A 27,989-nucleotide genomic window follows, 5' to 3' on the forward strand; every position below is an offset into this window, starting at 1 on the left:
AAACTCAAAAAGTACCAGTCGAGGGACGAAAAAGTACCAAAAAGTCCCCTTTTATAGATTCTCATTTACTAAGGGCTCTACATGCTTAATTTCATGTTTCTAGGTTAAATTTTATAGAAAACTCAAATTTCCCGTTTTTACCCCTTTTGGTACTTTTTTCCTCCCCATTAACGAAATAAAAATTCTATTCCACAAAGTTGCAACATCGTAGTAGGAGCCCGTTATTATGTATTCATATGTATAAGTTAATAAACCAAAAACAATGTTTTATGAAAAAAGTACCAAAAATAGGTACAATTTTAACCCCTTAAACGTCCGAATATCCAAAAAGTACTAAATTCATATTTTTATTTTTTCGTTAAGTTATGAAGGAGTCAAAAATATTTTTTTTAATGTGCACTGGTTTAAAAGATACATGGGGTGCGAAAAAAGTACCAAAATACAGTTTTTACCCGTTTATTCCCTAAAGGGGCCTAATTTTAAAAAAGTATCAGACACCTGTCCGTTTTTTTTTTTAAAATGAACGGCGATAAGCTTTAAACTGTTTTTGTATCTTTTCTAGTTTAGGAGATATAAGGTTACCGAATTTACCCGTTTTTACCCTTTTTTACCCCCTAAACATTCGAATTTCCAAAAATCCCGTCTTAGTGGATCTACTTGGAGGGAGACCAACCTCCTGTCCAAATTTCAGCTCTTTAGCTTCAACCGTTTAGGCTGTGCGATGATGAATCAGTCAGTCAGTCAGTCAGTCAGTAACGTTAGAATTTTATATATATAGATAATACACATTTATTATATTTTGTTCCGTTATGTAATTTTTCATTGAAAATATAACAAAAATAAATAAAATCCAATATTTTATGTGTATTATTTGAATTTAAACAAACAAAATGTGTTGTTCAATAATACGAATTTTTCGGTATTACGAAAGGGCCTGACACTATATAATTCGTACTAGTGGACGTCCACTGTATAGTTTTTTTCTGAAATTAGCTCATAAAAATTTCAAGCAATTTTTTTTTTTCAATGAGATCTCTTTGCTTTTGAAAAAAAATTCAAATAAAAATATGCGAATGCATTTTTGGTCCACTTAAAATTTTGTTTTGGTCAAAAGAAACAAAATTGTGATTTATGTTGCTGAAAAGTTTACTAGCTGCAAATAGTTACTGTAATTAATTGTAAATAATTTGGTGGTTGTAAAACCGTTGAAGAAAATTAGTACATATTAAGATTTTGGATTATGTCATAATGCCATTTAATTATATAATGGTCCTTCGGATCCAAAAAGTGAATTTTTTTCCAAATCTACTTCAGTAGTAGTCCAATTCTATTTATACCCAAATTTCATAAAGATCGGGCCTCATTTGACCCTAGCTCCCATACAATGTCCCCCTTCATAAAATTACTTGAATGTCCAAAATTAACTTATAAACACAAATATCGCGATGAATAAATATATCCACAAAACTTTATCGGACCTGGTCCTTATTTGCCCTAGCCTCCATATAAACCCTCTTTCAGAAAATTAGTTTTTCATCCATAAATTGCTTAAATGTTAGAACAAGGTAATATTGAAGTTAAATGCTTTATTATGAAAAATGAATAACATTTAATATTCATAACTGGTGTAGGGTATCATATGGTCGGTCACGCCCGACTATACTTACTTACTTGTTTAGTTCTGTTCTAGTTCTGTTCTAGTTCTGTTATAGTTCTGTTATAGTTCTGTTATAGTTCTGTTATAGTTCTGTTCTAGTTCTGCTCTAGTTCTGTTCTAGTTCAAGTTCTGTTCTGTTCTAGTTCTAGTTCTAGTTCTGTTCTGTTCTGTTCTAGTTCGGTTCTAGTTCTGTTCTAGTTCTGTTCTAGTTATGTTCTAGTTATGTTCTAGTTCTGTTCTAGTTATGTTCTAGTTCTGTTCTAGTTCTGTTCTAGTTATGTTCTAGTTCTATTCTAGTTATGTTCTAGTTCTGTTCAAGTTCTGTTCAAGTTCTGTTCTAGTTCTGTTCTAGTTCTGTTCTAGTTCTGTTATAGTTCTGTTCTAGTTCTGTTCTAGTTCTGTTCTAGTTCTGTTCTAGTTCTGTTCTAGTTCTGTTCTAGTTCTGTTCTAGTTCTGTTCTAGTTCTGTTCTAGTTCTGTTCTAGTTGTTCTGTTCTAGTTCTGTTCTAGTTCTGTCTAGTATTCTAGTTCTGTTCTGTTCTAGTTCTGTTCTAGTTCTGTTCTAGTTCTGTTCTAGTTCTGTTCTAGTTCTGTTCTAGTTCTGTTCTAGTTCTGTTCTAGTTCTGTTCTAGTTCTGTTCTAGTTCTGTTCTAGTTCTGTTCTAGTTCTGTTCTAGTTCTGTTCTAGTTCTGTTCTAGTTCTGTTCTAGTTCTGTTCTAGTTCTGTTCTAGTTCTGTTCTAGTTCTGTTCTAGTTCTGTTCTAGTTCTGTTCTAGTTCTGTTCTAGTTCTGTTCTAGTTCTGTTCTAGTTCTGTTCTAGTTCTGTTCTAGTTCTGTTCTAGTTCTGTTCTAGTTCTGTTCTAGTTCTGTTCTAGTTCTGTTCTAGTTCTGTTCTAGTTCTGTTCTAGTTCTGTTCTAGTTCTGTTCTAGTTCTGTTCTAGTTCTGTTCTAGTTCTGTTCTAGTTCTGTTCTAGTTCTGTTCTAGTTCTGTTCTAGTTCTGTTCTAGTTCTGTTCTAGTTCTGTTCTAGTTCTGTTCTAGTTCTGTTCTAGTTCTGTTCTAGTTCTGTTCTAGTTCTGTTCTAGTTCTGTTCTAGTTCTGTTCTAGTTCTGTTCTAGTTCTGTTCTAGTTCTGTTCTAGTTCTGTTCTAGTTCTGTTCTAGTTCAGTTCTAGTTCTGTTCTAGTTCTGTTCTGGTTCTGTTCTAGTTCTGTTCTAGTTCTGTTCTAGTTCCGTTCTAGTTCTATTCTGTTCTAGTTTAGTTATTCAGTTAGATTTTTTCAACTCCCTTTAAAAGCATAGTGTTAAAGCCTGACTTTTTTAAACTGTTATAACATAACATACGGTTTTTTCTTTCTTTCGTTTTTCATAAAACCACATTTTTTTAACTTGAAAACAATAAATTTTACCAGCACTAATGAATATTTAATACATAAAGTATTTGAATATATAAAAATATTTTTATTAAATATTTGTTTTTAATCTCTCTCTGTAGTATTTAACAGAAATTAAAACAACAAAAAACTATGGCGAAGACAGCAAAATCATTTTTCCTTGGTTAAATTTTAATTATTTTTCATCAACGATGGGAAAAAAACAGACAGATGAGCAGAAAACAATGTTAATTATATTCAGTTTTATAAATACAAAAAAATATTAACGTACTTGTTGAAGTACTCACTAACATATATTGTTATTACCCACATAATACAGGGAGATAAAAAAGCTCGAAATATGATCCTAGGAATCCATTTTTTAAAAATTATTTAGTTAAAGTTAATATGTTTGAGTTACTACACATTTTTGTTTTGAACTTTTTCTGCATTATTAACTACACAAGTATGTGATTGTTTTTATTTGAAAAATTGTATACTAAATTTGTATACAAATACATACATATAAATATGTATGTGTTAACGTACGTTTATATAGACTACAAATACATAAATGTTTGAACATCTGTATGTAATAAAATAAAAATTTTGTAAGAAATAAAACAACAACAAAATGAATACAAACAGTTTGGCACAAGTTTACAAAAATTAACAACAGTTGTGGGTGTATTTGGGTTATTTGAGGTTTTCACTCTTAATAATAATTCAAGAAAAATTAAACCATTTAATTTTGAGGTTTTTGAATTTAAAAAGAATATTTTTTATTAAGCTTGTTACATAATTTTATGAAATGAAACAGCAGCCAGAGATGGGACTATCTAACGGATTTCAGGGATTTGGTCTCTTAAAATAACAATTTATAGACTTGATATGATTGAATATGATTTCAGTTAAAATTTTCCCATTTACCAAAAACTCTATATAAATAAGGTTCTATGAGTATGAACTACTTCTAAAACTTTTATTAATTTCATTTTCCTAGAATTATTGGCAAACAAATCAGACAACTAAAACCCGCATTTCCTTTTCTCGTAAAATCTTCAATTCGCTTAGTTTTGGGGAAAAACACTTTAATCTTCGAAAGTTGGCAAATGATTTAAGTCTACAAATAAACATAAAAGGGAAATACTAAGTACATTCGTTTGTTTATTTATTTACAAACTTTTGTCTTAATATATACTAGTTGTTTGGAAAATGTAACAAACACATTGACCTCTAGTCAACCACTTTTAACCAAGTTTATAACCATTTCATATTCCAACATTTTGTTGGCTAAAATCACAACAACTACTACATACTTTATTAGCAGAAAACAACAACATGCTTAACTAAAAAAAGCACAAAATACTAAAAACAAAATCTATGCCTTTGGCATACAATGGAAAAACTGAAACAACAACAACAACTAGAGAAAAGGGAAAAAAGAAACATTTTATTTAGCAGGTCACCCGTATATGAATATTTTTGTGTATGGGTATCTTCATATGTATGTATGTGTTTGTGTTTTAAGTACTTTTGGAATACAACCAAAGACAAATAAAAATCACAAACATTTACACATTTTAACAGTCACACGTCATATCATCTTCATCATCATCAACAACGTCCTCGTCATCATCATCATCATGATCATTGCATTATTATGCTTCTCAAGGCACCACTCAAGCGTTCATAGGCTTTTGTGTTGCCATTTGACACCATTTTTTTTTCTTAGAAAAATCTTAATATATACAAACATACTCACTCATGTCCTTATACTCACTTACTTAATCGCACTTACACATGTCCTTTTGTGTGTTTGTGTTTGCGAGAGTGTTATGTGCATAAATATACATACCCAAGTAAGTAACCAACTAGTTTGATATTACTCACTCAGAATCGTCAACAAAGTGACATTTTTTGGGCTACTATAACAATAAAGGGTAATATGAAAATGATACCTAGTTCAGTTCTACTTCCGTTCTGTTTGGTCCTAGTTCAGTTCTAGTTCAGTTCTAGTTCAGTTCTAATTCAGTTCTAGTTCAGTTCTAGTTCAGTTCTAGTTCAGTTCTAGTTCAGTTCTAGTTCAGTTCTAGTTCAGTTCTAGTTCAGTTCTAGTTCAGTTCTAGTTCAGTTCTAGTTCAGTTCTAGTTCAGTTCTAGTTCAGTTCTAGTTCAGTTCTAGTTCAGTTCTAGTTCAGTTCTAGTCAGTTCTAGTTCAGTTCTAGTTCAGTTCTAGTTCAGTCTAGTTCAGTTCTAGTTCAGTTCTAGTTCAGTTCTAGTTCAGTTCTAGTTCAGTTCTAGTTCAGTTCTAGTTCAGTTCTAGTTCAGTTCTAGTTCAGTTCTAGTTCAGTTCTAGTTCAGTTCTAGTTCAGTTCTAGTTCAGTTCTAGTTCAGTTCTAGTTCAGTTCTAGTTCAGTTCTAGTTCAGTTCTAGTTCAGTTCTAGTTCAGTTCTAGTTCAGTTCTAGTTCAGTTCTAGTTCAGTTCTAGTTCAGTTCTAGTTCAGTTCTAGTTCAGTTCTAGTTCAGTTCTAGTTCAGTTCTAGTTCAGTTCTAGTTCAGTTCTAGTTCAGTTCTAGTTCAGTTCTAGTCAGTTCTAGTTCAGTTCTAGTTCAGTTCTAGTTCAGTTCTAGTTCAGTTCTAGTTCAGTTCTAGTTCAGTTCTAGTTCAGTTCTAGTTCAGTTCTAGTTCAGTTCTAGTTCAGTTCTAGTTCAGTTCTAGTTCAGTTCTAGTTCAGTTCTAGTTCAGTTCTAGTTCAGTTCTAGTTCAGTTCTAGTTCAGTTCTAGTTCAGTTCTAGTTCAGTTCTAGTTCAGTTCTAGTTCAGTTCTAGTTCAGTTCTAGTTCAGTTCTAGTTCAGTTCTAGTTCAGTTCTAGTTCAGTTCTAGTTCAGTTCTAGTTCAGTTCTAGTTCAGTTCTAGTTCAGTCTAGTTCAGTTCTAGTTCAGTTCTAGTTCAGTTCTAGTTCAGTTCTATTTCATTCTAGTTCAGTTCTAGTTCAGTCTAGTTCAGTTCTAGTTCAGTTCTAGTTTCAGTTCTAGTTCCAGTTCTAGTTCAGTTCTAGTTCAGTTCTAGTTCAGTTCTAGTTCAGTTCTAGTCAGTTCTAGTTCAGTTCTAGTTAAGTTCTAGTTCAGTTCTAGTTCAGTTCTAGGTCAGTTCTAGTTCAGTTCTAGTTCAGTTCTAGTTCAGTTCTAGTTCAGTTCTAGTTCCAGTTCTAGTTCAGTTCTAGTTCAGTTCTAGTTCAGTTCTAGTTCAGTTCTAGTTCAGTTCTAGTTCAGTTTCTAGTTCAGTTATAGTTCAGTTCTAGTTCAGTTCTAGTTCAGTTCTAGTTCAGTTCTAGTTCAGTTCTAGTTCAGTTCTAGTTCAGTTCTAGTTCAGTTAGTTCAGTTCTAGTTCAGTTCTAGTTCAGTTCTAGTTCAGTTCTAGTTCAGTTCAGTTCTAGTTCAGTTCTAGTCAGTTCTAGTTCAGTTCTAGTTCAGTTCTAGTTCAGTTCTAGTTCAGTTCTAGTTCCGTTCTAGTTCAGTTCTAGTCAGTTCTAGTTCAGTTCTAGTCAGTTCTAGTTCAGTTCTAGTTCAGGTCTAGTTCAGTTCTAGTTCAGTTCTAGTTCAGTTCTAGTTCAGTTCTAGTTCAGTTCTAGTTCAGTTCTAGTTCAGTTCTAGTTCAGTTCTAGTTCAGTTCTAGTTCAGTTCTAGTTCAGTTCTAGTTCAGTTCTAGTTCAGTCTAGTTCAGTTCTAGTTCAGTTCTAGTTCAGTTTAGTTCAGTTCTAGTTCAGTTCTAGTTCAGTTCTAGTTCAGTTCTAGTTCTAGTTCTAGTTCTAGGTTCTAGTTTCAGTTACTAGTTCAGTTCTAGTTCAGTTCTAGTTCAGTTCTAGTTCAGTTCTAGTTTTTCAGTTCTATTTCAGTTCTAGTTAAGTTTCTAGTTCAGTTCTAGTTCATGTCTCGTTCAGTTCTAGTTCAGTTCTGTCCGTAGTTCAGTTCAGTTCAGTTTCTAGTTCAGTCTAGTTCAGTTCTAGTTCAGTTCTAGTTCAGTTCTAGTTCAGTTCTATTTCAGTTCTAGTTCAGTTCTAGTTCAGTTCTAGTTCAGTTCTAGTTCAGTTCTAGTTCAGTTCTAGTTCAGTTCTAGTCTCAGTTCTAGTCAGTTCTAGTTCAGTTCTAGTTCAGTTCTAGTTCAGTTCTAGTTCAGTTCTAGTTCAGTTCTAGTTCAGTTCTAGTTCAGTTCTAGTTCTAGTTCAGTTTCTAGTTCGTTCAGTTCTAGTTCAGTTCTAGTTCAGTTCTAGTTCAGTTCTAGTTCAGTTCTAGTTCAGTTCTAGTTCAGTCTAGTCAGTTCTAGTTCAGTTCTAGTTAGTCTATCAGTTCTAGTTCAGTTCTAGTTCAGTTCTAGTTCAGTTCTAGTCTCAGTTCTAGTTCAGTTCTAGTTCAGTTCTAGTTCTAGTTCTAGTTCAGTTTAGTTCAGTTCTAGTTCAGTTCTAGTTCAGTTCTAGTTCAGTTCTAGTTCAGTTCTAGTTCAGTTCTAGTTCAGTTCTAGTTCAGTTCTAGTTCAGTTCTAGTTCAGTTCTAGTTCATTTCTAGTTCAGTTCTAGTCTCAGTTCTATTTCAGTTCTAGGGTTCTATTTCAGTTCTAGTTCAGTTCTAGTTCTGTTCTAGTTCAGTTCTAGTTCAATTCTAGTTCAGTTCTAGTTCTAGTTCAGTTCTAGTTCAGTTCTAGTTCAGTTCTAGTTAGGGTGATCGATTATTCGGCATTTTCCAAAATCCGGTTTTCGAATAGTTCGAATAGTTGACATTTCAAAAAACCGGTTGATATTTTTCAAATTCAGAAAAAACCGGTAACCGGTTTTTCATAATAAATAAAAAGTATATGTTAATTTGAAGAAATTAATGTTTATGTTTAAATTTGATTAATAAAACATGGCCTGAAATGATTTTTTAACAGTTTAAACGATTATAACTTTAGATCTAGTCGTCTGATTTACATTATTTCTTTAATATAAAAAAAAAAATTTGGAAAAAGGTGGACACTTCTTTTAAAAATAAGGTACTATGTAATCCTAGCTTATTCTTAAGCCCTTTTAGGAAATTTTCATAGGCATTCCAACAATTCCATAATATTTCAGCCGTAAATTAATTATTGTAATTGGAATATAATCTTAAGATTAATAAAATTTTATTAAACAGTTATCAATTTTACAAATAAAATTTTTTAATTAATTAGGAAAATCAAAAAAGTTTAACCAATGGTGCTTTAGAAAAATATATCCTAGTTCTTGGACTCGAATATTTTTAAAATTTAAACGGGCTGTATTATTTACTTCAAAATTTCATTTAAATAATCTTTGAATACAAAGCAAATAAAGTATTCGAAACCGGTTTTTAAAAGTGAAAAAACCGGGTTATTCGATATTCGAAAAATCAACATTTAGAAAAAACCGACACTGGTAAAGCAGAAAAAACCGGTATTAAAACCGGTTGAAAAATCGAGTCGATCACCCTAGTTCTAGTTCAGTTCTAGTTCAGTTCTAGTTCAGTTCTAGTTCAGTTCTAGTTCAGTTCTAGTTCAGTTCTAGTTCAGTTCTAGTTCAGTTCTAGTTCAGTTCTATCAGTCAGTTCTAATTCAGTTCTAATTCAGTTCTAGTTCAGTTCTAGTTCAATTTTAGTTCTGTCTGTAGTTTAATTTTAGTTTGGTTTATTCTTGTCATAAAAACACCTTCTCTCGCTACACCTTGTTAAAAATTATCTGTTTTCGAGTTGCTGCTGTTGTGTATATGTTCTTGTTTCAAATATTACATGTTGTATGTATGTAATTAGTAGCCTTTGGCGTTTATTTAATACATTTTCTTATATAAACACACTGATTAAGTGTATTTTGCTGTTTGCTTAGATTTTATTGTACAAACACGTAGCGAGGAGTAAGAATCTGTACTTTCTTTGCATATGTTTGTATATTACGTATTTATATAAGATTTGTGGTTTTCAACCAAAACGAAAAACCTAACACCTCCTTAGTTTTGATTACAATTATGAATTTCACTTTCATTAAACTTCTGGGGAAATTGTGTGTTAAAAGGTTAAACATATACAATTGTAATTTAATATTTTGATTATGTGGTAAATCTATATAAGTTGAACAAAAAAATAGTTTTTTTTTTTTTTTTGTTTTTTCTCATTAAGTTTGCAAAATTATATATAATAATTGGCATATTTGATGTTAGATAAGTTAATTAATAGAAGCTATTTAGTTTCGAAATTTGTTGAAATTGATAAAACTACTGCAACGTCCCCCAGGGCGTATGAATTTTTCAACCCTATTTAAATTTATGGGAATGTTTGGCAGCCCTTCTAAAATTTTTCGTCATGAAAATAATAAATCAACTTAAAAAAACATTTTATTCAAATGAGCAAAATTTATTAATTTTCAAGATACGTTCAGAACACTTGAACAATTGTTTATACAATGCGGGTCGTTGATATTGAAATGATAATACACATTTTCTGTGCTCTTTTCTTTATTTATTGGTTCATTTACTCTGATAACGAGTCATGTATTGGCATATTAAAAAGTATTTATAATTTTTATTTTGTTTGATAACGTTAGATAAGAAAGAATAGAAATTGTTTTAAAACAAATTTTATTTCCGGCTGCAAAGATGACACATGTACGACTGTGGGTCTCAGTTTTAGTTGAAATTTTGAGTGAAAAGTTCGTTTTTTTCTTGAAGGCGGTAAAATTGAGTATTTTTGAACGAATGCATAATAGTTTATTTGAGTAGAGATTATAAACGCTAACTGATAATCGTGCTCGAATTTTGGAATACATTTTTCTATATTATCTATTGCTATTTTGTTGTTTCAAAAAGGAACGAGATTGGTAAGTTAGTTGTTATTTCAATTTATTTTCTTATCACTAAAAACAATGAATTTCAAATAGATATTACTTTGTTTTAATTCTGTCCTAGTTCTGTTCTAGTTCTAGTTCTGTTCTAGTTCTGTTCTAGTTCTGTTCTAGTTCTGTTCTAGTTCTGTTCTAGTTCTGTTCTAGTTCTGTTCTAGTTCTGTTCTAGTTCTGTTCTAATTCTGTTCTAGTTCTGTTTCTAGTTCTGTTCTAGTTCTGTGCTAGTTCTGTTCTGTTCTAGTTCTGTTCTAGTTCTGTTCTAGTTCTTTTCTAGTTCTGTCTAGTTCTGTTCTAGTTCTGTTCTAGTTCTGTTCTAGTTCTGTTCTAGTTCTGTTCTAGTTCTGTTCTAGTTCTGTTCTAGTTCTGTTCTAGTTCTGTTCTAGTTCTGTTCTAGTTCTGTTCTAGTTCTGTTCTAGTTCTGTTCTAGTTCTGTTCTAGTTCTGTTCTAGTTCTGTTCTAGTTCTGTTCTAGTTCTGTTCTAGTTCAGTTCTAGTTCTGTTCTAGTTCTGTTCTATTTCTGTTCTAGTTCTGTTCTAGTTCTGTTCTAGTTCTGTTCTAGTTCTGTTCTAGTTCTGTTCTAGTTCTGTTCTAGTTCTGTTCTAGTTCTGTTCTAGTTCTGTTCTAGTTCTGTTCTAGTTCTGTTCTAGTTCTGTTCTAGTTCTGTTCTAGTTCAGTTCTAGTTCTGTTCTAGTTCTGTTCTAGTTCAGTTCTAGTTCTGTTTTAGTTCTGTTCTAGTTCAGTTCTAGTTCTGTTCTAGTTCTGTTCTAGTTCTGTTCTAGTTCTGTTCTAGTTCTGTTCTAGTTCTGTTCTAGTTCTGTTCTAGTTCTGTTCTAGTTCTGTTCTAGTTCTGTTCTAGTTCTGTTCTAGTTCTGTTCTAGTTCTGTTCTAGTTCTGTTCTAGTTCTGTTCTAGTTCTGTTCTAGTTCTGTTCTAGTTCTGTTCTAGTTCTGTTCTAGTTCTGTTCTAGTTCTGTTCGAGTTCTGTTCGAGTTCTGTTATAGTTCTGTTCTAGTTCTGTTCTATTACTGTTATAGTTGTTTTCAGTAATAACAAAAAATCCCTATATTTTTTCTACGAAATAAGTTTGTACTCATTTGTATGAAATAAACACAAATGCTTTTAATAACCTAACGTAACATAACTAAAATATTTGAAAATATTTGAAAATGCGATATAAGCCATGAAATAATAATAATAAAAAAAAAACATAAAAAATAAAACGAAATATTTAGCAATAATAAAAGTACAACAATATTGAAGGTAAATTGTTTAGATAGTAAAAAAGAGAAACTGAAATGAAAAATAAAACAAAATAGAAAAATTAAATGTACCAAGTACATACATAAGTCTGTATTCATGTACTCGTGTAGCGACACTATGTGTGTGTACTATTTTCAGCGAAGCCGTAAAGTATGCAACACATGCGCTGCATTAATAAATACAACAACATTTATGTTTTTTATATAAACTAACACATGCATTCAATAAATTATACAAAAGCAACTATTGCTATAGACAACAATACAATTTCCACAGATTATTCTAGGATAGGAAATGGATTTGTATGAAAGCATTGGGAAGGTGGCAAAAATAGCATTTATTTAAATGTTATTTTTTCTTCGCATGCAACGCATATGCAATTTTTGCATTGTTGGGTGTAATATTTGATAAAAACAGTGGGAAACAAAATTTCGAAAAGTTTAAAATAGTTGTATACAATTGCAATAGTTTCGTTTTACAGCAAACATTTTGTATTCTTAACTTCAAGTTAAGCAGCAGTTTGTTTCCAATTATGGTTAGTGTTCAACAGTGCTTTAATTAATATTGACACTTACTGTAACACCACCAATATTAGTAAGTAGTTTGCCGGTTTTTATACATACAACGCTGCATATTTACAAAAATACATACATGTAAGTATGTATCTATTATGAATATCACCAACAATAGACAATATTATATTGCATATGAATACAATACATAGTTTGACAACGGCTTAATTAAATTTTAATGAATACATATTAATTTTCAATTGTTTTCCTTGTGGTATAATGAACAGGAAGTAGTAATATAATAATATTATCATTGTTATTGGCTTTGTTGTATATATGTATGTGGTTGTATACATAATGCGTATGTGCAACATCATTAACAAATAGAGGCAGATGAGTAGTTGTATATTGAAAGAGATTTGCAGAATCAAGTTTTACAACAAATATGTATCAAGGGTTTTACGACATCAGTTCTATTTCAGTTTGAGTTCAGTGCTAGTTCAGTTCTAGGTTCAGTTCTAGTTCAGTTCTAGTTCAGTTTGTAGTTCAGTTCTAGTTCAGTTCTAGTTCAGTTCTAGTTCAGTTCTAGTTCAGTTCTAGTTCAGTTCTAGTTCAGTTCTAGTTCAGTTCTAGTTCAGTTCTAGTTCAGTTCTAGTTCAGTTTCTAGTTCAGTTCTAGTTCAGTTCTATTCAGTTCTAAGTTCTAGTTCAGTTCTAGTTCAGTTCTAGTTCAGTTCTAGTTCAGTGTCTAGTTCAGTTGTAGTTCAGTTCTAGTTCCAGTTCTAGTTCAGTTTCTAGTTCAGTTCTAGTTCAGTTCTAGTTCAGTTCTAGTTCAGTTCTAGTTCAGTTCTAGTTCAGTTCTAGTTCAGTTCTAGTTCAGTTCTAGTTCATTCTAGTTCAGTTCTAGTTCAGTTCTAGTTCAGTTCTAGGTTCAGTTCTATTCAGTTCTAGTTCGTTCTAGTTCAGTTCTAGTTCAGTTCTAGTTCAGTTCTAGTTCAGTTCTAGTTCAGATTCTAGTCAGTTCTAGTTCAGTTCTAGTGTCAGTTCTAGTTCAGTCTAGTTCAGTTCTAGTTCAGTTCTAGTTCAGTTCTAGTTCAGTTCTAGTTCAGTTCTAGTTCAGTTCTAGTTCAGTTCTAGTTCAGTTCTAGTTCATTTTCTTCAGTTCTAGTTCGTTCTAGTTCAGTTCTAGTTCAGTTCTAGTTCAGTTCTAGTTCAGTTCTAGTTCAGTTCTAGTTCAGTTCTAGTTCAGTTCTAGTTCAGTTCTAGTTCAGTTCTAGTTCTAGTTCAGTTCTAGTTCAGTTCTAGTTCAGTTCTAGTTCAGTTCTAGTTCAGTTCTAGTTCAGTTCTAGTTCAGTTCTAGTTCAGTTCTAGTTCAGTTCTAGTTCAGTTCTAGTTCAGTTCTAGTTCAGTTCTAGTTCAGTTCTAGTTCAGTTCTAGTTCAGTTCTAGTTCAGTTCTAGTTCAGTTCTAGTTCAGTTCTAGTTCAGTTCTAGTTCAGTTCTAGTTCAGTTCTAGTTCAGTTCTAGTTCAGTTCTAGTTCAGTCTAGTTCAGTTCTAGTTCAGTTCAAGTTCAGTTCTAGTTCAGTTCTAGTTCAGTTCTAGTTCAGTTCTAGTTCAGTTCTAGTTCAGTTCTAGTTAGTTCTTTCAGTTCTAGTTCAGTTCTAGTTCAGTTCTAGTTCAGTTCTAGTTCGCAGTTCCTAGTTCAGTTCTAGTTCAGTTCTAGTTCAGTTCTAGTTCAGTTCTAGTTCAGTTCTAGTTCAGTTCTAGTTCAGTTCATAGTTCAGTTTCTAGTTCAGTTCTAGTTCAGTTCTGGTTCAGTTCTAGTTCAGTTCTAGTTTCAGTTCTAGTTCAGTTCTAGTTCAGTTTCTAGTTCAGTTCTAGTTCAGTTCTAGTTTCAGTTCTAGTTCAGTTCTAGTTCAGTTCTAGTTCAGTTCTAGTTCAGTTCTAGTTCAGTTCTAGTTCAGTTTAGTTCTGTTCTAGTTAAGTTTATTTCAGTGTTTAGTTCAGTTCTAATTCTGTTCTAGTTCAGTTTTATTTCAGTTCAGTTAGTTTTACTTTAGTTCTAGTACAGAAATTGTAATACATATAAGTTTTTCCATTTTAGAGTTGTCACAGCCAGTATTAATTAAATAAACTATTGCCCCAGGTTTTCTATCTTTGTAAGTTTTATATAAACTACATTTTATATAAAAATAATTGCAAAAAAAAATGAAATTTATTTAGAAATAATCAACAATTTAGCTTTATCTACTTACATAACTGAAGATAAATTAAAAATTTAATTAAAAATAAGCCATCGTACGTATACTTAATAAATAAATATATGGAACAAAAATTTCATATAAAAATATAACTCATACGACCCCTATTGACATACTTTCTCATACTCTCCTTCATTTTTCCATCTTTCATACTCCATTCACTCCCAATTTTAATAACATACAAATTGTAAACAACAAAAAACAAAAAATCATTAGATTCATTTCATTATTAATTTATGAGTTTTTTAAAACGTATTATTTCCTCTCTTTAGTTGAAAAAATTAGCTTTTTCCATTTTTTTTAATTTTTTATTTGTTTTAAAACAAATTTAATGCTTCAAGCTACAAATGCAATTCAAAAATATAGTAAACGCGTTGCTTAATAAAAATGCATTTTAAAATATTTTATATAATTTTTGTATAATAAACCAGAAAAAACTCAGAAAAACTACAATATTGTTGTTATTGTTATAACCCTTACAGGTTTAGAGAACAGGACGCCTCCATCCTGATTGACAGATCGTACGTATCTAATTACATGTGTTTTTTTTTTTTTCAACTATAGATAAAATAAATTCCTATTTTAAATAAAATAAGCTGCTTTAGTTATTTTTAAAAATACAGTAACATAACAGAAAAGCACTAAATTGCATTTAATAAAACCAAAAAAAGAATGTATTAAAAATATTTTGTAATTATTATTGAAATTGGTTTTGTTAAATTGCAAAATAATATCTACGTTTTATTTATTTAAAAATATTATTTTTTTGTATATTGTTTTATTTATTTCACGTTTTGTGCTTAAATTGAAACGTAATTTTCGTTTTTATATATTTTTTTTGTTTTCCTTTTTTTTTAGTATATTTTAAAAACAATTTAAAAATATGATTATAATCAATATTTCACATTTTTGTTTATTTTTATTTTCGATATTTTGTTCTTTACCGCAAATGTGTTTTTTTATTATTAATAATTAAAATATTTGTATAGTGATTTTTTAGGGGGCTAAAACTGTTGATTTATTTTCTTTGATTAAATTGTTTTTATTTTGTTTATTTTTAATTAATTATTCTTCTTGTTAAATGCAGATTGTAGACAAAATTTATACGAATTCAAATATATTTTTGAACAAATTCACAAAAAATAAGAGTTTAAACGTCCTCAATTTGTTACAAGTGGAGAACAAAATGTTTCAAGAATTTCTTTGACATGGATTTAAAAAAGGATTCAGTTTTATCAAAATTATTAAAAATTATTAATTCTGTTCTGTTCTAGTTCTGTTCTAGTTCTGTTCTAGTTCTGTTCTAGTTCTGTTCTAGTTCAGTTCTAGTTCTGTTCTAGTTCTGTTCTAGTTCTGTTCTAGTTCTGTTCTAGTTCTTTCTAGTTCTGTTCTAGTTCTGTTCTAGTTCTGTTCTAGTTCTGTTCTAGTTCTGTTCTAGTTCTGTTCTAGTTCTGTTCTAGTTCTGTTCTAGTTCTGTTCTAGTTCTGTTCTAGTTCTGTTCTAGGTTCTGTTCTAGTTCTGTTCTAGTTCTGTTCTAGTTCTGTTCTAGTTCTGTTCTAGTTCTGTTCTAGTTCTGTTCTAGTTCTGGTTCTAGTTCTGTTCTAGTTCTGTTCTAGTTCTGTTCTAGTTCTGTTCTAGTTCTGTTCTAGTTCTGTTCTAGTTCTGTTCTAGTTCTGTCTAGTTCTGTTCTAGTTCTGTTCTAGTTCTGTTCGAGTTCTGTTCTAGTTCTGTTCTGTTAGTTCTGTTGTAGTTCTGTTCTAAGTTCTGTTCTAGTTCTGTTCTAGTTTCTGTTCTAGTTCTGTTCTAGTTCTGTTCTAGTTCTGTTCTAGGTTCTGTTCTAGTTCTGTTCTAGTTCTGTTCTAGTTCTGTTCTAGTTCTGTTCTAGTTCTGTTCTAGTTCTGTTCTAGTTCTGTTCTAGTTCTGTTCTAGTTCTGTTCTAGTTCTGTTCTAGTTCTGTTCTAGTTCTGTTCTAGTTCGGTTCTAAGTTCTAGTTCTGTTCTAGTTCTGTTCTAGTTCTGTTCTAGTTCTGTTCTAGTTCTGTTCTAGTTCTGTTCTAGTTCTGTTCTAGTTCTGTTCTAGTTCTGTTCTAGTTCTGTTCTAGTTCTGTTCTAGTTCTGTTCTAGTTCTGTTCTATTCTGTTCTAGTTCTGTTCTAGTTCTGTTCTAGTTCTAGTTCTGTTCTAGTTCTGTTCTAGTTCTGTTCTAGTCTGTTCTAGTTCTGTTCTAGTTCTGTTCTAGTTCTGTTCTAGTTCTGTTCTAGTTCTGTTCTAGTTCTGTTCTAGTTCTGTTCTAGTTCTGTTCTAGTTCTGTTCTAGTTCTGTTCTAGTTCTGTTCTAGTTCTGTTCTAGTTCTGTTCTAGTTCTGTTCTAGTTCTGTTCTAGTTCTGTTCTAGTTGTCTAGTTGTTCTAGTTCTGTTCTAGTTCTGTTTCTAGTTCTGTTCTAGTTCTGTTCTAGTTCTGTTCTAGTTCTGTTCTAGTTCTGTTCTAGTTGGGGGTTACTGTTCTAGTTCTGTTCTAGTTCTGTTCTAGTTCTAGTTCTATTCTAGTTTCTGTTCTAGTTCTGTTCTAGTTCTGTTCTAGTTCTGTTCTAGTTCTGTTCTAGTTCTGTTCTAGTTCTGTTCTAGTTCTGTTCTAGTTCTGTTCAAGTTCTGTTCTAGTTCTGTTCTAGTTCTGTTCTAGTTCTGTTCTAGTTCTGTTATAGTTCTGTTCTAGTTCTGTTCTAGTTCTGTTCTAGTTCTGTTCTAGTTCTGTTCTAGTTCTGTTCTAGTTCTGTCTAGTTCTGTTCTAGTTCTGTTCTAGTTTCTGTTCTAGTTCTGTTCTAGTTCTGTTATAGTTCTGTTATAGTTCTGTTCTAGTTCTGTTCTAGTTCTATTCTAGTTCTAGTTTCTGTTCTAGTTCTGTTCTAGTTCTGTTCTAGTTCTGTTCTAGTTCTGGTTCAGTTCTAGTTCTGTTCTAGTTCTGTTCAAGTTCTGTTCTAGTTCTATTCTAGTTCTGTTCTAGTTATATTCTAGTTATGTTCTAGTTCTGTTCTGTTCTAGTTCTGTTCTAGTTCTGTTTTAATTCAAGTTCTAGTCGAGTTCTACTTCAAGTTCAGTTTTAGCCCATTCGGAATTCCAAGAATCAGGAGTGAAAGACGTTTTTGTTAATAGGTTAAAAAAAAGTTAAGGATAAAATTTTTGTGTTTCTGCAATGGTAAAAATTGTTTATTTTTTTTTTTTTTTTTTTTTTTTGTTATTTCTTAAAATTTTAGTTATAGAATTTAAAAAAAGTAAATAGGAAAAATTAAAAATTTTTGTATATAAAAAACGCGCACTTTATTAAATTCTGTATATTGATTGTATAATACATACATACTTACATATATTTTATTTATACTTACAAGCTTTTAAATTTGTTTGCAAACAAATATTTGATTTTGTTCTTCTTATAACCCAAATCTTGAGTTTTCATTACAAAATTTTATTTTCAAATTTGTTTTGTGTAAAAAATATATTGCTTCACATAAATGGGATTAGTTTCTTGAAATTTTTACATTTAGTTTATTTACGTCAATTTTTTATAAAAAAAAAATATTTTTTTTATAAATTTGTTGGTTTTTCGTGTAAGATAAAATATAGCCAACAATAATTAATAATTATTTAATAATCTTTTAAGCATGTTTATTGTTAACATTTGCACTTAATTACGTATATTTTTTTTCTTGTTTTTATAATATTCAACTTTAATATAAAGCAATTTATTAAAAACACTTATACGTCAACTTTTGTAAACATTTTTAGTTGTAAATTTTGTTTCTATTTTCAAATGGTTTGATGCTTTTTTTAATTTGTCTTTTGGGAAATTTCTTATTTGTTATTAGAATTTTCGATTTTGTTTTAATTTTGTCTATAACCTAAGCGTAAAGGCATTAAAATATTATTGAGAAATCTAGTAGAGTGTAAATAATTTATTGGGGGAATTTCAAATGTAAAAGGTGTTTAAATAAGAATTTCATGTGCATCATTTTGAAATAAAAGGGGATTTTTGTGATTATAAAGAAATTCAAATCAGGGAAAAATGTTAAAATGCTTTAGAAATATAACTAAAAACCCAGGAAAAGGTTCATATAGTAGGGTTCTCATAGGCAACCTTGACCAATTTGTTTTTCTTAGATAATCTTTTAAAACCATATGAAAATTGTCAACAAATTTTGAAACTTTCTATAAATAAAATCTTTATCTTTTTATATCTCGCTAAGAAGACATGTATAAAATTTCAAAATATTTATGACTTGGATGTCTCTCTTAAATGAGCAATAACATATTGCGAACGAAAGAAAACAACAACAGCAATTATTTAATCAAATGTTTGTCAACAATCATTTAAGATTTTCACAAAACAAAAAAAAAAATCGTTAAATACGATATAAAACTACAATACTACTTCCCCTCGGAATGGCCTAAATTACAACACACCGTCACATTGAAAAAGAAAAACAACAAAAATTTAATGACCTTTTAGTGCATAAAATAATAAGAATAAGAATAACAAGCACACAGGCTAAACAAACAAAAACATTAAAAAGAACTAAAAAAAAAAAATTAATTAATTTTTCAGCAATAATAAAAACATTCGAAAACAAAACGCAATAAAAACAACAAAATTTATTAAATAGAAAATAAGGCATAATCATTGTGAAAATATTTTCAAATCAAAATGCATCATAAAAAATTTGTGCTATTTTAAAAATTTAATTCGGTTATTTTTATTTTTGTGCAAATCACAGAAAATATTTATGAATGAATTAAAATAGAAATCATAAAAAGAACTATTTAACATTTCCTGTTCTACAAAAACTACGTGCAACTAATCATTTACTGATGATTGAGGGCGGCATCATGTGACATACAGTCACATCAATGTAACGTACTATTATCACATCAACATCATCATAGGAGGTAACAACGTGATGCTTTTTCTGTGATGACAAACTAAAAATTACATGTTAATTATAAAATGTATGACAATTATTACTCATTATTTTAGATTTGTATTTAGAAATTATTAAGAAAATAAGTACAAATATTTAGAAAATCGGTTGATTCATGAAAATTTCTATAAAACATATCATAAAAAGAAAATTAAAAATCACATGTTAAGAAAACAAAACTGAAGTTTTTAGGTAAAACTCGAATAAAAAAAATTATTTATGGTGAAAGATTGGTTTGAAAGTGAAAAAAAAAAACAAATTTTTGATTTCAGTTCTAGTTCTAGTTCAGTTCTAGTTCAGTTCTAGTCAGTTCTAGTTTAGTTCTAGTTCAGTTCTAGTTCAGTTCTAGTTCAGTTCTAGTTCAGTTCTAGTTCAGTTCTAGTTCAGTTCTAGTTCAGTTCTAGTTCAGTTCTAGTTCAGTTCTAGTTCAGTTCTAGTTCAGTTCTAGTTCAGTTCTAGTTCAGTTCTAGTTCAGTTCTAGTTCAGTTCTAGTTCAGTTCTAGTTCAGTTCTAGTTCAGTTCTAGTTCAGTTCTAGTTCAGTTCTAGTTCAGTTCTAGTTCAGTTCTAGTTCAGTTCTAGTTCAGTTCTAGTTCAGTTCTAGTTCAGTTCTAGTTCAGTTCTAGTTCAGTTCTAGTTCAGTTCTAGTTCAGTCCTAGTTCAGTCTAGTTCAGTTCTAGTTCAGTTCTAGTTCAGTTCTAGTTCAGTTCTAGTTCAGTTCTAGTTCAGTTCTAGTTCAGTTCTAGTTCAGTTCTAGTTCAGTTCTAGTTCAGTTCTAGTTCAGTTCTAGTTCAGTTCTAGTTCAGTTCTAGTTCAGTTCTAGTTCAGTTCTAGTTCAGTTCTAGTTCAGTTCTAGTTCAGTTCTAGTTCAGTTCTAGTTCAGTTCTAGTTCAGTTCTAGTTCAGTTCTAGTTCAGTTCTAGTTCAGTTCTAGTTCAGTTCTAGTTCAGTTCTAGTTCAGTTCTAGTTCAGTTCTAGTTCAGTTCTAGTTCAGTTCTAGTTCAGTTCTAGTTCAGTTCTAGTTAAGTTCTAGTTCAGTTCTAGCAGTTCTAGTTCAGTTCTAGTTCAGTTCTAGTTCAGTTCTAGTTCAGTTCTAGTTCAGTTCTAGTTCAGTTCTAGTTCAGTTCTAGTTCAGTTCTAGTTCAGTTCTAGTTCAGTTCTAGTTCAGTTCTAGTTCAGTTCTAGTTCAGTTCTAGTTCAGTTCTAGTTCAGTTCTAGTTCAGTTCTAGTTCAGTTCTAGTTCAGTTCTAGTTCAGTTCTAGTTCAGTTCTAGTTCAGTTCTAGTTCAGTCTAGTTCAGTTCTAGTTCAGTTCTAGTTCAGTTCTAGTTCAGTTCTAGTTCAGTTCTAGTTCAGTTCTAGTTCAGTTCTAGTTCAGTTCTAGTTCAGTTCTAGTTCAGTTCTAGTTCAGTTCTAGTTCAGTTCTAGTTCAGTTCTAGTTCAGTTCTAGTTCAGTTCTAGTTCAGTTCTAGTTCAGTTCTAGTTCAGTTCTAGTTCAGTTATAGTTCAGTTATAGTTCAGTTATAGTTCAGTTATAGTTCAGTTCTAGTTCAGTTCTAGTTCAGTTCTAGTTCAGTTCTAGTCTAGTTCAGTTCTAGTTCAGTTCTAGTTCAGTTCTAGTTCAGTTCTAGTTCAGTTCTAGTTCAGTTCTAGTTCAGTTCTAGTTCAGTTCTAGTTCAGTTCTAGTTCAGTTCTAGTTCAGTTCTAGTTCAGTTCTAGTTCAGTTCTAGTTCAGTTCTAGTTCAGTTCTAGTTCAGTCTTCATGAGTGAGTAACCACTTTTTTACTTTGGAATAAATAATCATTAAAATTATTCCTGCTGATTATTTAAATGAATGTATGAAAACATTTTTACCACTACCACTTTTATTACCACTACCACTTTTTATATCAAATATTGGTTTATTTATTTATTTTTTTTCTTCGATTGAAGTTTTTCTTGTTAAAATAAAAACATGGAAATTTAAATCCATCAACAATATTGTTTTACAAATAAAATTAAAAACAAAGAAAATATTTTAAATCAATCAATTCAATACCGCGGGCAAAATATTATTTCATTTGCATAAGTATTTTCAATAGACATATTTATTGTTTTTTTTTTATAAAATAAAATGAAAACAAGATTTGTTAAACTTTGTTGATTTAATAAAATGTTATTGCATAAAATGGTAATAGATATTTATTTACCTTAGATTCAAAAATATTTTATTATGAAGGTCAAATAGGAAAATACATATATACCTAGATAAAGTCTGGCAACATTTTGCTAAAGAGTGGGGGATTACAAATTTGGCATTTTTAGAAATCAATTGAAATTTTACTTTGGCTTTTTGAACTGAACTCTAGTAGCTGGAAATAATTGAGACAATTAAATTATTCACTCATTTGGTAAAATCTGATTTTAAATTGATATTGTCAAAATTTAATTCTTTAAATTATCTTTGTGTCATAATTAACTAAAACTAAAATCATAAATAATATGTTGAACAAAACCATTTAAATTTTGGTTTATGTAATAACAATTTTTTTTACACTTTGCTGTCATTTTTCTCGCATATTGTTTTGTTGCTGCTGTTCTAAAAAATATTATTTATTTTTGGCAATAAAAACTATTTTTCTTGGTGTTTAAAATGACAAATGTTGTTTTACATTTTTACTTTGTTTATCTAATAAAAACTAATAATGATTGATGACACACAAAATAACTTTTTTTCAGATTTATTTTTGTATATTTTTGCTAATTTTTATGAGAGCAGACATTAGCAAATGAAAGATGAAATATCTAAATATTTCAAGGCATTTGAAAAAGACCTTTAGAGTCAAATAATATAATGAGAGGTGAATTAGGTAAATATTTGGTAAAATAATTCAAATTAGTTGAAAATGTTAACCATGCAGCCGATAAATTATTTTTCAATTCTTTTAAAATTGTGATCCCATAAGTGCATATATAGAACTGAACTATAACTGGAACTGACCTACTACTGAACTAGAACTGAACTAGAACCTGAACCTAGAACTGACTGAACCTAGAAACTGAACTAGAACTGAACTAACTGAACTAGAACTGAACTAGAACTGAACTAGAACTGAACTAGAACTGAACTAGAACTGAACTAGAACTGAACTAGAACTGAACTAGAACTGAACTAGAACTGAACTAGAACTGAACTAGAACTGAACTAGAACTGAACTAGAACTGAACTAGAACTGAACTAGAACTGAACTAGAACTGAACTAGAACTGAACTAGAACTGAACTAGAACTGAACTAGAACTGAACTAGAACTGAACTAGAACTGAACTAGAACTGAACTGGAACTGAACTGGAATTGAACTAGAACTGAACTAGAACTGAACTAGAACTGAACTAGAACTGAACTAGAACTGAACTAGAACTGAACTAGAACTGAACTAGAACTGAACTAGAACTGAACTAGAACTGAACTAGAACTGAACTAGAACTGAACTAGAACTGAACTAGAACTGAACTAGAACTGAACTAGAACTGAACTAGAACTGAACTAGAACTGAACTAGAACTGAACTAGAACTGAACTAGAACTGAACTAGAACTGAACTAGAACTGAACTAGAACTGAACTAGAACTGAACTAGAACTGAACTAGAACTGAACTAGAACTGAACTAGAACTGAACTAGAACTGAACTAGAACTGAACTAGAACTGAACTAGAACTGAACTAGAACTGAACTAGAACTGAACTAGAACTGAACTAGAACTGAACTAGAACTGAACTAGAACTGAACTAGAACTGAACTAGAACTGAACTAGAACTGAACTAGAACTGAACTAGAACTGAACTAGAACTGAACTGGAACTGAACTGGAACTGAACTAGAACTAAACAAGAACTGAACTAGAACTGAACTAGAACTGAACTAGAACTGAACTAGAACTGAACTAGAACTGAGCTAAAAATTAAAAAATTATGAATTTTTATAGTTTTTTAATTTTAAGAAATATATTGCATAGTTTTTTTTTTGAATTCTTAAAACTAAGTAATAACAAAATACATATAAATTCAGAAAAATCATTAGATATTTTTCTAAAAATCTTTCAACAAATTTTCAAAGTTTTCTCTAAGAATTCAATTTATAATAAACCATTAATAGCTTTTTCTTCGAAATAAAATTTCTCTTAAAGCAATTTTATAAATAGTAAGTTGAAAATAAATCAAATGTTTAAAAATTAAAAATTACCTTTAATTGCAATCAATAATATATTAATAATAGATTTCTATAATAAATAATTATATGGACTAATAATTCTTTGAATGAAGAAAAAAAATCTTGCTAAAAATATCTAATTATTATGGTAGGTAAGTAAAGTTTTTTTAACTTTAATCCAAACAACAAAATTTCTGTTACCATAATAATCTCTAAAATAATAAACATTTAAAATATTGATCTCTAGTACACTTTAAGATTTATACTTTGTTTTAAAGTGAAAATAATTTTTTAGAGAGAAATACAATTTGTGGGCCAATCTTTGGAATATGTTCATCTACGTGTTTATTATATGTGAAATAGAAAGCGAAAGATCATTATTATTTATTTGATTATCATTATCGCGAAATAATATGCGTTTTATATTAAATATTTTTAAGAGCGAAAAAAATCTCTTTGAAATGCAAACAATTTCTCTGTAGTAAACATAGTATTTTGAGGGGAAGGTAGGCGAACATAAATAAATGGTATATTTTACTATAAAACTAAATTTGTTAATAGATTATAAATATTTTAAACAAGAAAACAATTTTTTTCTAAAAATGTAAAATTTTTTAAAATTTGTGTTTTTAGAATTATTTTTACTAACCTGAGTTCGTTTACCTTCTCCTTAAGATCATGAGTAAAATTGAAAATTATTATCATTATCATCATAGTTAGACATTATTTGAGTATAAAAATTATTAAAATCATTATTAAGTTTATTAAGAAAATACTACAAAATATTGTAGTGAAATTGATTAACCCTTTGAAGAACACATTACTTTCTTACTTACTTACTAACTTGAACTGAACTAGAAACTGAACTAGAACTGAACTAGAACTGAACTAGAACTGAACTAGAACTGAACTAGAACTGAACTAGAAACTGAACTAGAACTGAACTAGAACTGAACTAGAACTGAACTAGAACTGAACTAGAACTGAACTAGAACTGAACTAGAACTGAACTAGAACTGAACTAGCACTGAACTAGAACTGAACCTAGAACTGAACTAGAACTGAACTAGAACTGAACTAGAACTGAACTAGAACTGAACTAGAACTCTGAACTAGAACTGAACTAGAAATGAACTAGAACTGAACTAGAACTGAACTAGAACTGAACTAGAACTGAACTAGAACTGAACTAGAACTGAACTAGAAACTGAACTAGAACTGAACTAGAACTGAACTAGAACTGAACTAGAACTGAACTAGAACTGAACTAGAACTGAACTAGAAACTGAACTAGAACTGAACTAGAACTGAACTAGAACTGAACTAGAATGACTGAACTGAACTAGACTGAACTAGAACTGAACTAGAACTGAACTAGAACTGAACTAGAACTGAACTAGAACTGAACTAGAACTGAACTAGAACTGAACTAGAACTGAACTAGAACTGAACTAGAACTGAACTAGAACTGAACTAGAACTGAACTAGAACTGAACTAGAACTGAACTAGAACTGAACTAGAACTGAACTAGAACTGAACTAGAACTGAACTAGAACTGAACTAGAACTGAACTAGAACTGAACTAGAACTGAACTAGAACTGAACTAGAACTGAACTAGAACTGAACTAGAACTGAACTAGAACCGAACTAGAACTGAACTAGAACTGAACTAGAACTGAACTAGAACTGAACTAGAACTGAACTAGAACTGAACTAGAACTGAACTAGAACTGAACTAGAACTGAACTAGAACTGAACTAGAACTGAACTAGAACTGAACTTGAACTGAACTAGAACTGAACTAGAACGGATCTAGAACTGAACTAGAACTGAACTAGAACTGAACTAGAACTGAACTAGAACTGAACTAGAACTGAACTAGAACTGAACTAGAACTGAACTAGAACTGAACTAGAACTGAACTAGAACTGAACTAGAACTGAACTAGAACTGAACTAGAACTGAACTAGAACTGAACTAGAACTGAACTAGAACTGAACTAGAACTGAACTAGAACTGAACTAGAACTGAACTAGAACTGAACTAGAACTGAACTAGAACTGAACTAGAACTGAACTAGAACTGAACTAGAACTGAACTAGAACTGAACTAGAACTGAACTAGAACTGAACTAGAACTGAACTAGAACTGAACTAGAACTGAACTAGAACTGAACTAGAACTGAACTAAACTGAACTAGAACTGAACTAGAACTGAACTAGAACTGAACTAGAACTGAACTAGAACTGAACTAGAACTGAACTAGAACTGAACTAGAACTGAATAGAACTGAACTAGAACTGAACTAGAACTGAACTAGAACTGAACTAGAACTGAACTAGAACTGAACTAGAACTGAACTAGAACTGAACTAGAACTGAACTAGAACTGAACTAGAACTGAACTAGAACTAACCTAGAACTGAACTAGAACTGAACTAGAACTGAACTAGAAATGAACTAGAACTGAACTAGAACTGACTAGAACTGAACTAGAACTGAACTAGAACTGAACTAGAACTGAACTAGAACTGAACTAGAACTGAACTAAGAACTGGAACTAGAACTGAACTAGAACTGAACTAGAACTGAACTAAAACTGAACTAGAACTGAACTAGAACTGAACTAGAACTGAACTAGAACTGAAACTAGAACTGAACTAGAAACTGAATAGAACTGAACTAGAACTGAACTAAGAACTGAACTAGAACTGAACTAGAACTGAAACTAGAACTGAACTAGAACTGAACTAGAACTGAACTAGAACTGAACTAGAACTGATCTAGAACTGAACTAGAGAACTAGAACTAGAACTGAACTAGAACTGAACTGAACTGAAACTAGAACTGAAATAGACTGAAACTTTAAGAGTACTAAGTTAAGTGAAAATCTGTAGGAAAAAATTTTATGAGCCTGGCTTGGGGGGTAATGATCATTACATGGTAAATTACAATTACTTCTTATGTGTAATTGAGCAGTAACCAAGTACAATTACACACTTGTAATTGTAATCAAAGTTACAATTACATGTAATTCTAATTGGTAAGCTTCAATTACTATAAATGAAATTGTAATCTTGAACCCATAAGAACATGCGATAATGATGCCAGCTAATCTAAAAAAATGTTGAAAACCTATTAGTTATGATATGCCAACATGTGACCCCATTAATATGATTTTGCTCTAAAGAAAAATTAGTTTTTAATTGACTACGTGACATACTACAACTGTTAGTTACCCTTTCATTAGAAAATGACTCATGAAATATTTTTCAAAGAATTTATAAAATTTAAAATAAATTTGCTGCAGATATTAAGGGGTTAAGAAAAGTTTAAGAAAAATATTAATATTTTTTGCGCTATTATAAGTGGGTGTGTGTGTGTGTACACTATTTGTAGAAGGGAAAAAACAAAAGCAAATAAGCATTTTGATATTTTCTTTGCGCTAGGAGATTGAAAATGAAAATCATTTTCATATTTTAGTATAATTTGAAAAAACGCGCACTACACACCACACAAAAAAACAGCAAAGAAGAACACAATCCCACAGCATTAAAGAAAATAAATAAATATTAAGAAATAAGAGTCTAGCGCTATTTATCTAAGATTTGAAATGAAAACATAACCATACATATAGAAAAATAAAAAGTATAAATTTATATGCGTTGTCTGAAAGTGAAAAAAACAAAAAAAAATATTAAAAACATCATAAGATCTAAATCATATGTCTTTGGAAACTATGTGTATAAAAATAAATATTATTAATATATGAAAAAAAACGAAAATCCATTAAAAAGTAATCATATTTTGGGAAGGTCTTTAAACTTAAGACAAACAGCTTCCTTAACACACTTCTTTTATAGAAAAGTGGTGAAATTTATAATTTTTAATAAATTTTATACAAAATAAAAAGCTAAATATACAAAAACCAAACTGAGAAGGTCATTAAACGTTGAAAATAACAGAAAATTATACACAAAGAAAACAAATAAATAATTAAAAAAAAAAATTATTTTAACAAGACAAGAATGACAAGTATTGTTTTAATACAAAATGTGACTTTAAAATAAATTAATACAAAGAGATTATAAACAATAAAAGAAACGTTTTAAATTAAAACATAAATAAACAATTAAGAAAATATAAAATTTATAAAACTTTAAATAATAAACTTTAAAATAGTTAAATTTTGAAAAAAAACGTGATTTTTTATATTAAAAGCAAAAGTGCAAATCGTTAACTTTAAACACAATTTATATAATAATCTTAAAAAAATAAACAAACTAAACAAATAAGTTTTAAAAATATTTTTAATAATTTTAGTAATAAAAAAAATCTCCTAGAGGCTTTATAATAAATTTAAAATAATAAAAATATCATCATTACCTTATAAAAATCAAACCAAACAAAAAAATCTCCAACTGTGATAACTCATAAAAATACCTATCCACACTTTCTAAACAATTTCACCCCCCAACAACCCCTTACTAAACAACAACACAAACCTTATCTCTCACCTATTGTGATGCTTTAAAAGCTAAAATACCAAAAAAAAAATTAAATATTACCCTTCAACTTTAAGTACAACCTATATAGTTTATTATTAAACAATTAATTTAAACAAAAACTGCAACAAAATGATGCTAAATAAAAATTCACCCGGCTCCCAGTCATTGCCTCGTGTCCATTCGTTTTTCAATATGATACCCACCATATTGGAAACAGAATTGGCCATGACTGTCATGGAGGATCGTGATAGTATGTTTTCAATAAAATCTAAAAGGTATTAAAAGTATTTTGATATATAAAAACAAACGGCCATAAATTAGAAAATATTTTAAAGATCATAATTTAGTTTGAGAATAAGAATTTGAAAATATTTTTCTTAAAAAGAATTTTAATTA

The 27,989-nt window shown here is 30.0% G+C and overlaps 1 protein-coding gene across 8 annotated transcripts in view; it reads left to right on the plus strand.

Moving 5' to 3' along the window:
• Positions 1–27,989, plus strand: part of LOC119604821 (cAMP-specific 3',5'-cyclic phosphodiesterase-like) — a 165,855-nt gene that overhangs the window by 118,774 nt on the left and 19,092 nt on the right. For 3 of the 8 annotated variants that reach the window (XM_037957685.1, XM_037957682.1, XM_037957681.1), the window contains exon 3: positions 14,418–14,456. The exons of 3 other annotated variants lie outside the window; for them this stretch is intronic. In XM_037957685.1, coding sequence (XP_037813613.1) covers positions 14,418–14,456 — 39 coding nt within the window. Of the gene's footprint in view, positions 1–14,417; positions 14,457–26,566; positions 27,869–27,989 lie in introns of those variants that run through there. 2 more of the 8 variants (XM_037957688.1, XM_037957687.1) reach the window with 2 other exon arrangements.

This window comes from Lucilia sericata, unplaced genomic scaffold (genome assembly GCF_015586225.1).
Source record: "Lucilia sericata isolate MDLA Ls3-8-SP2 unplaced genomic scaffold, ASM1558622v1 Contig000435F_arrow, whole genome shotgun sequence".
Classification (NCBI taxonomy): Eukaryota; Metazoa; Arthropoda; class Insecta; order Diptera; family Calliphoridae; genus Lucilia; species Lucilia sericata.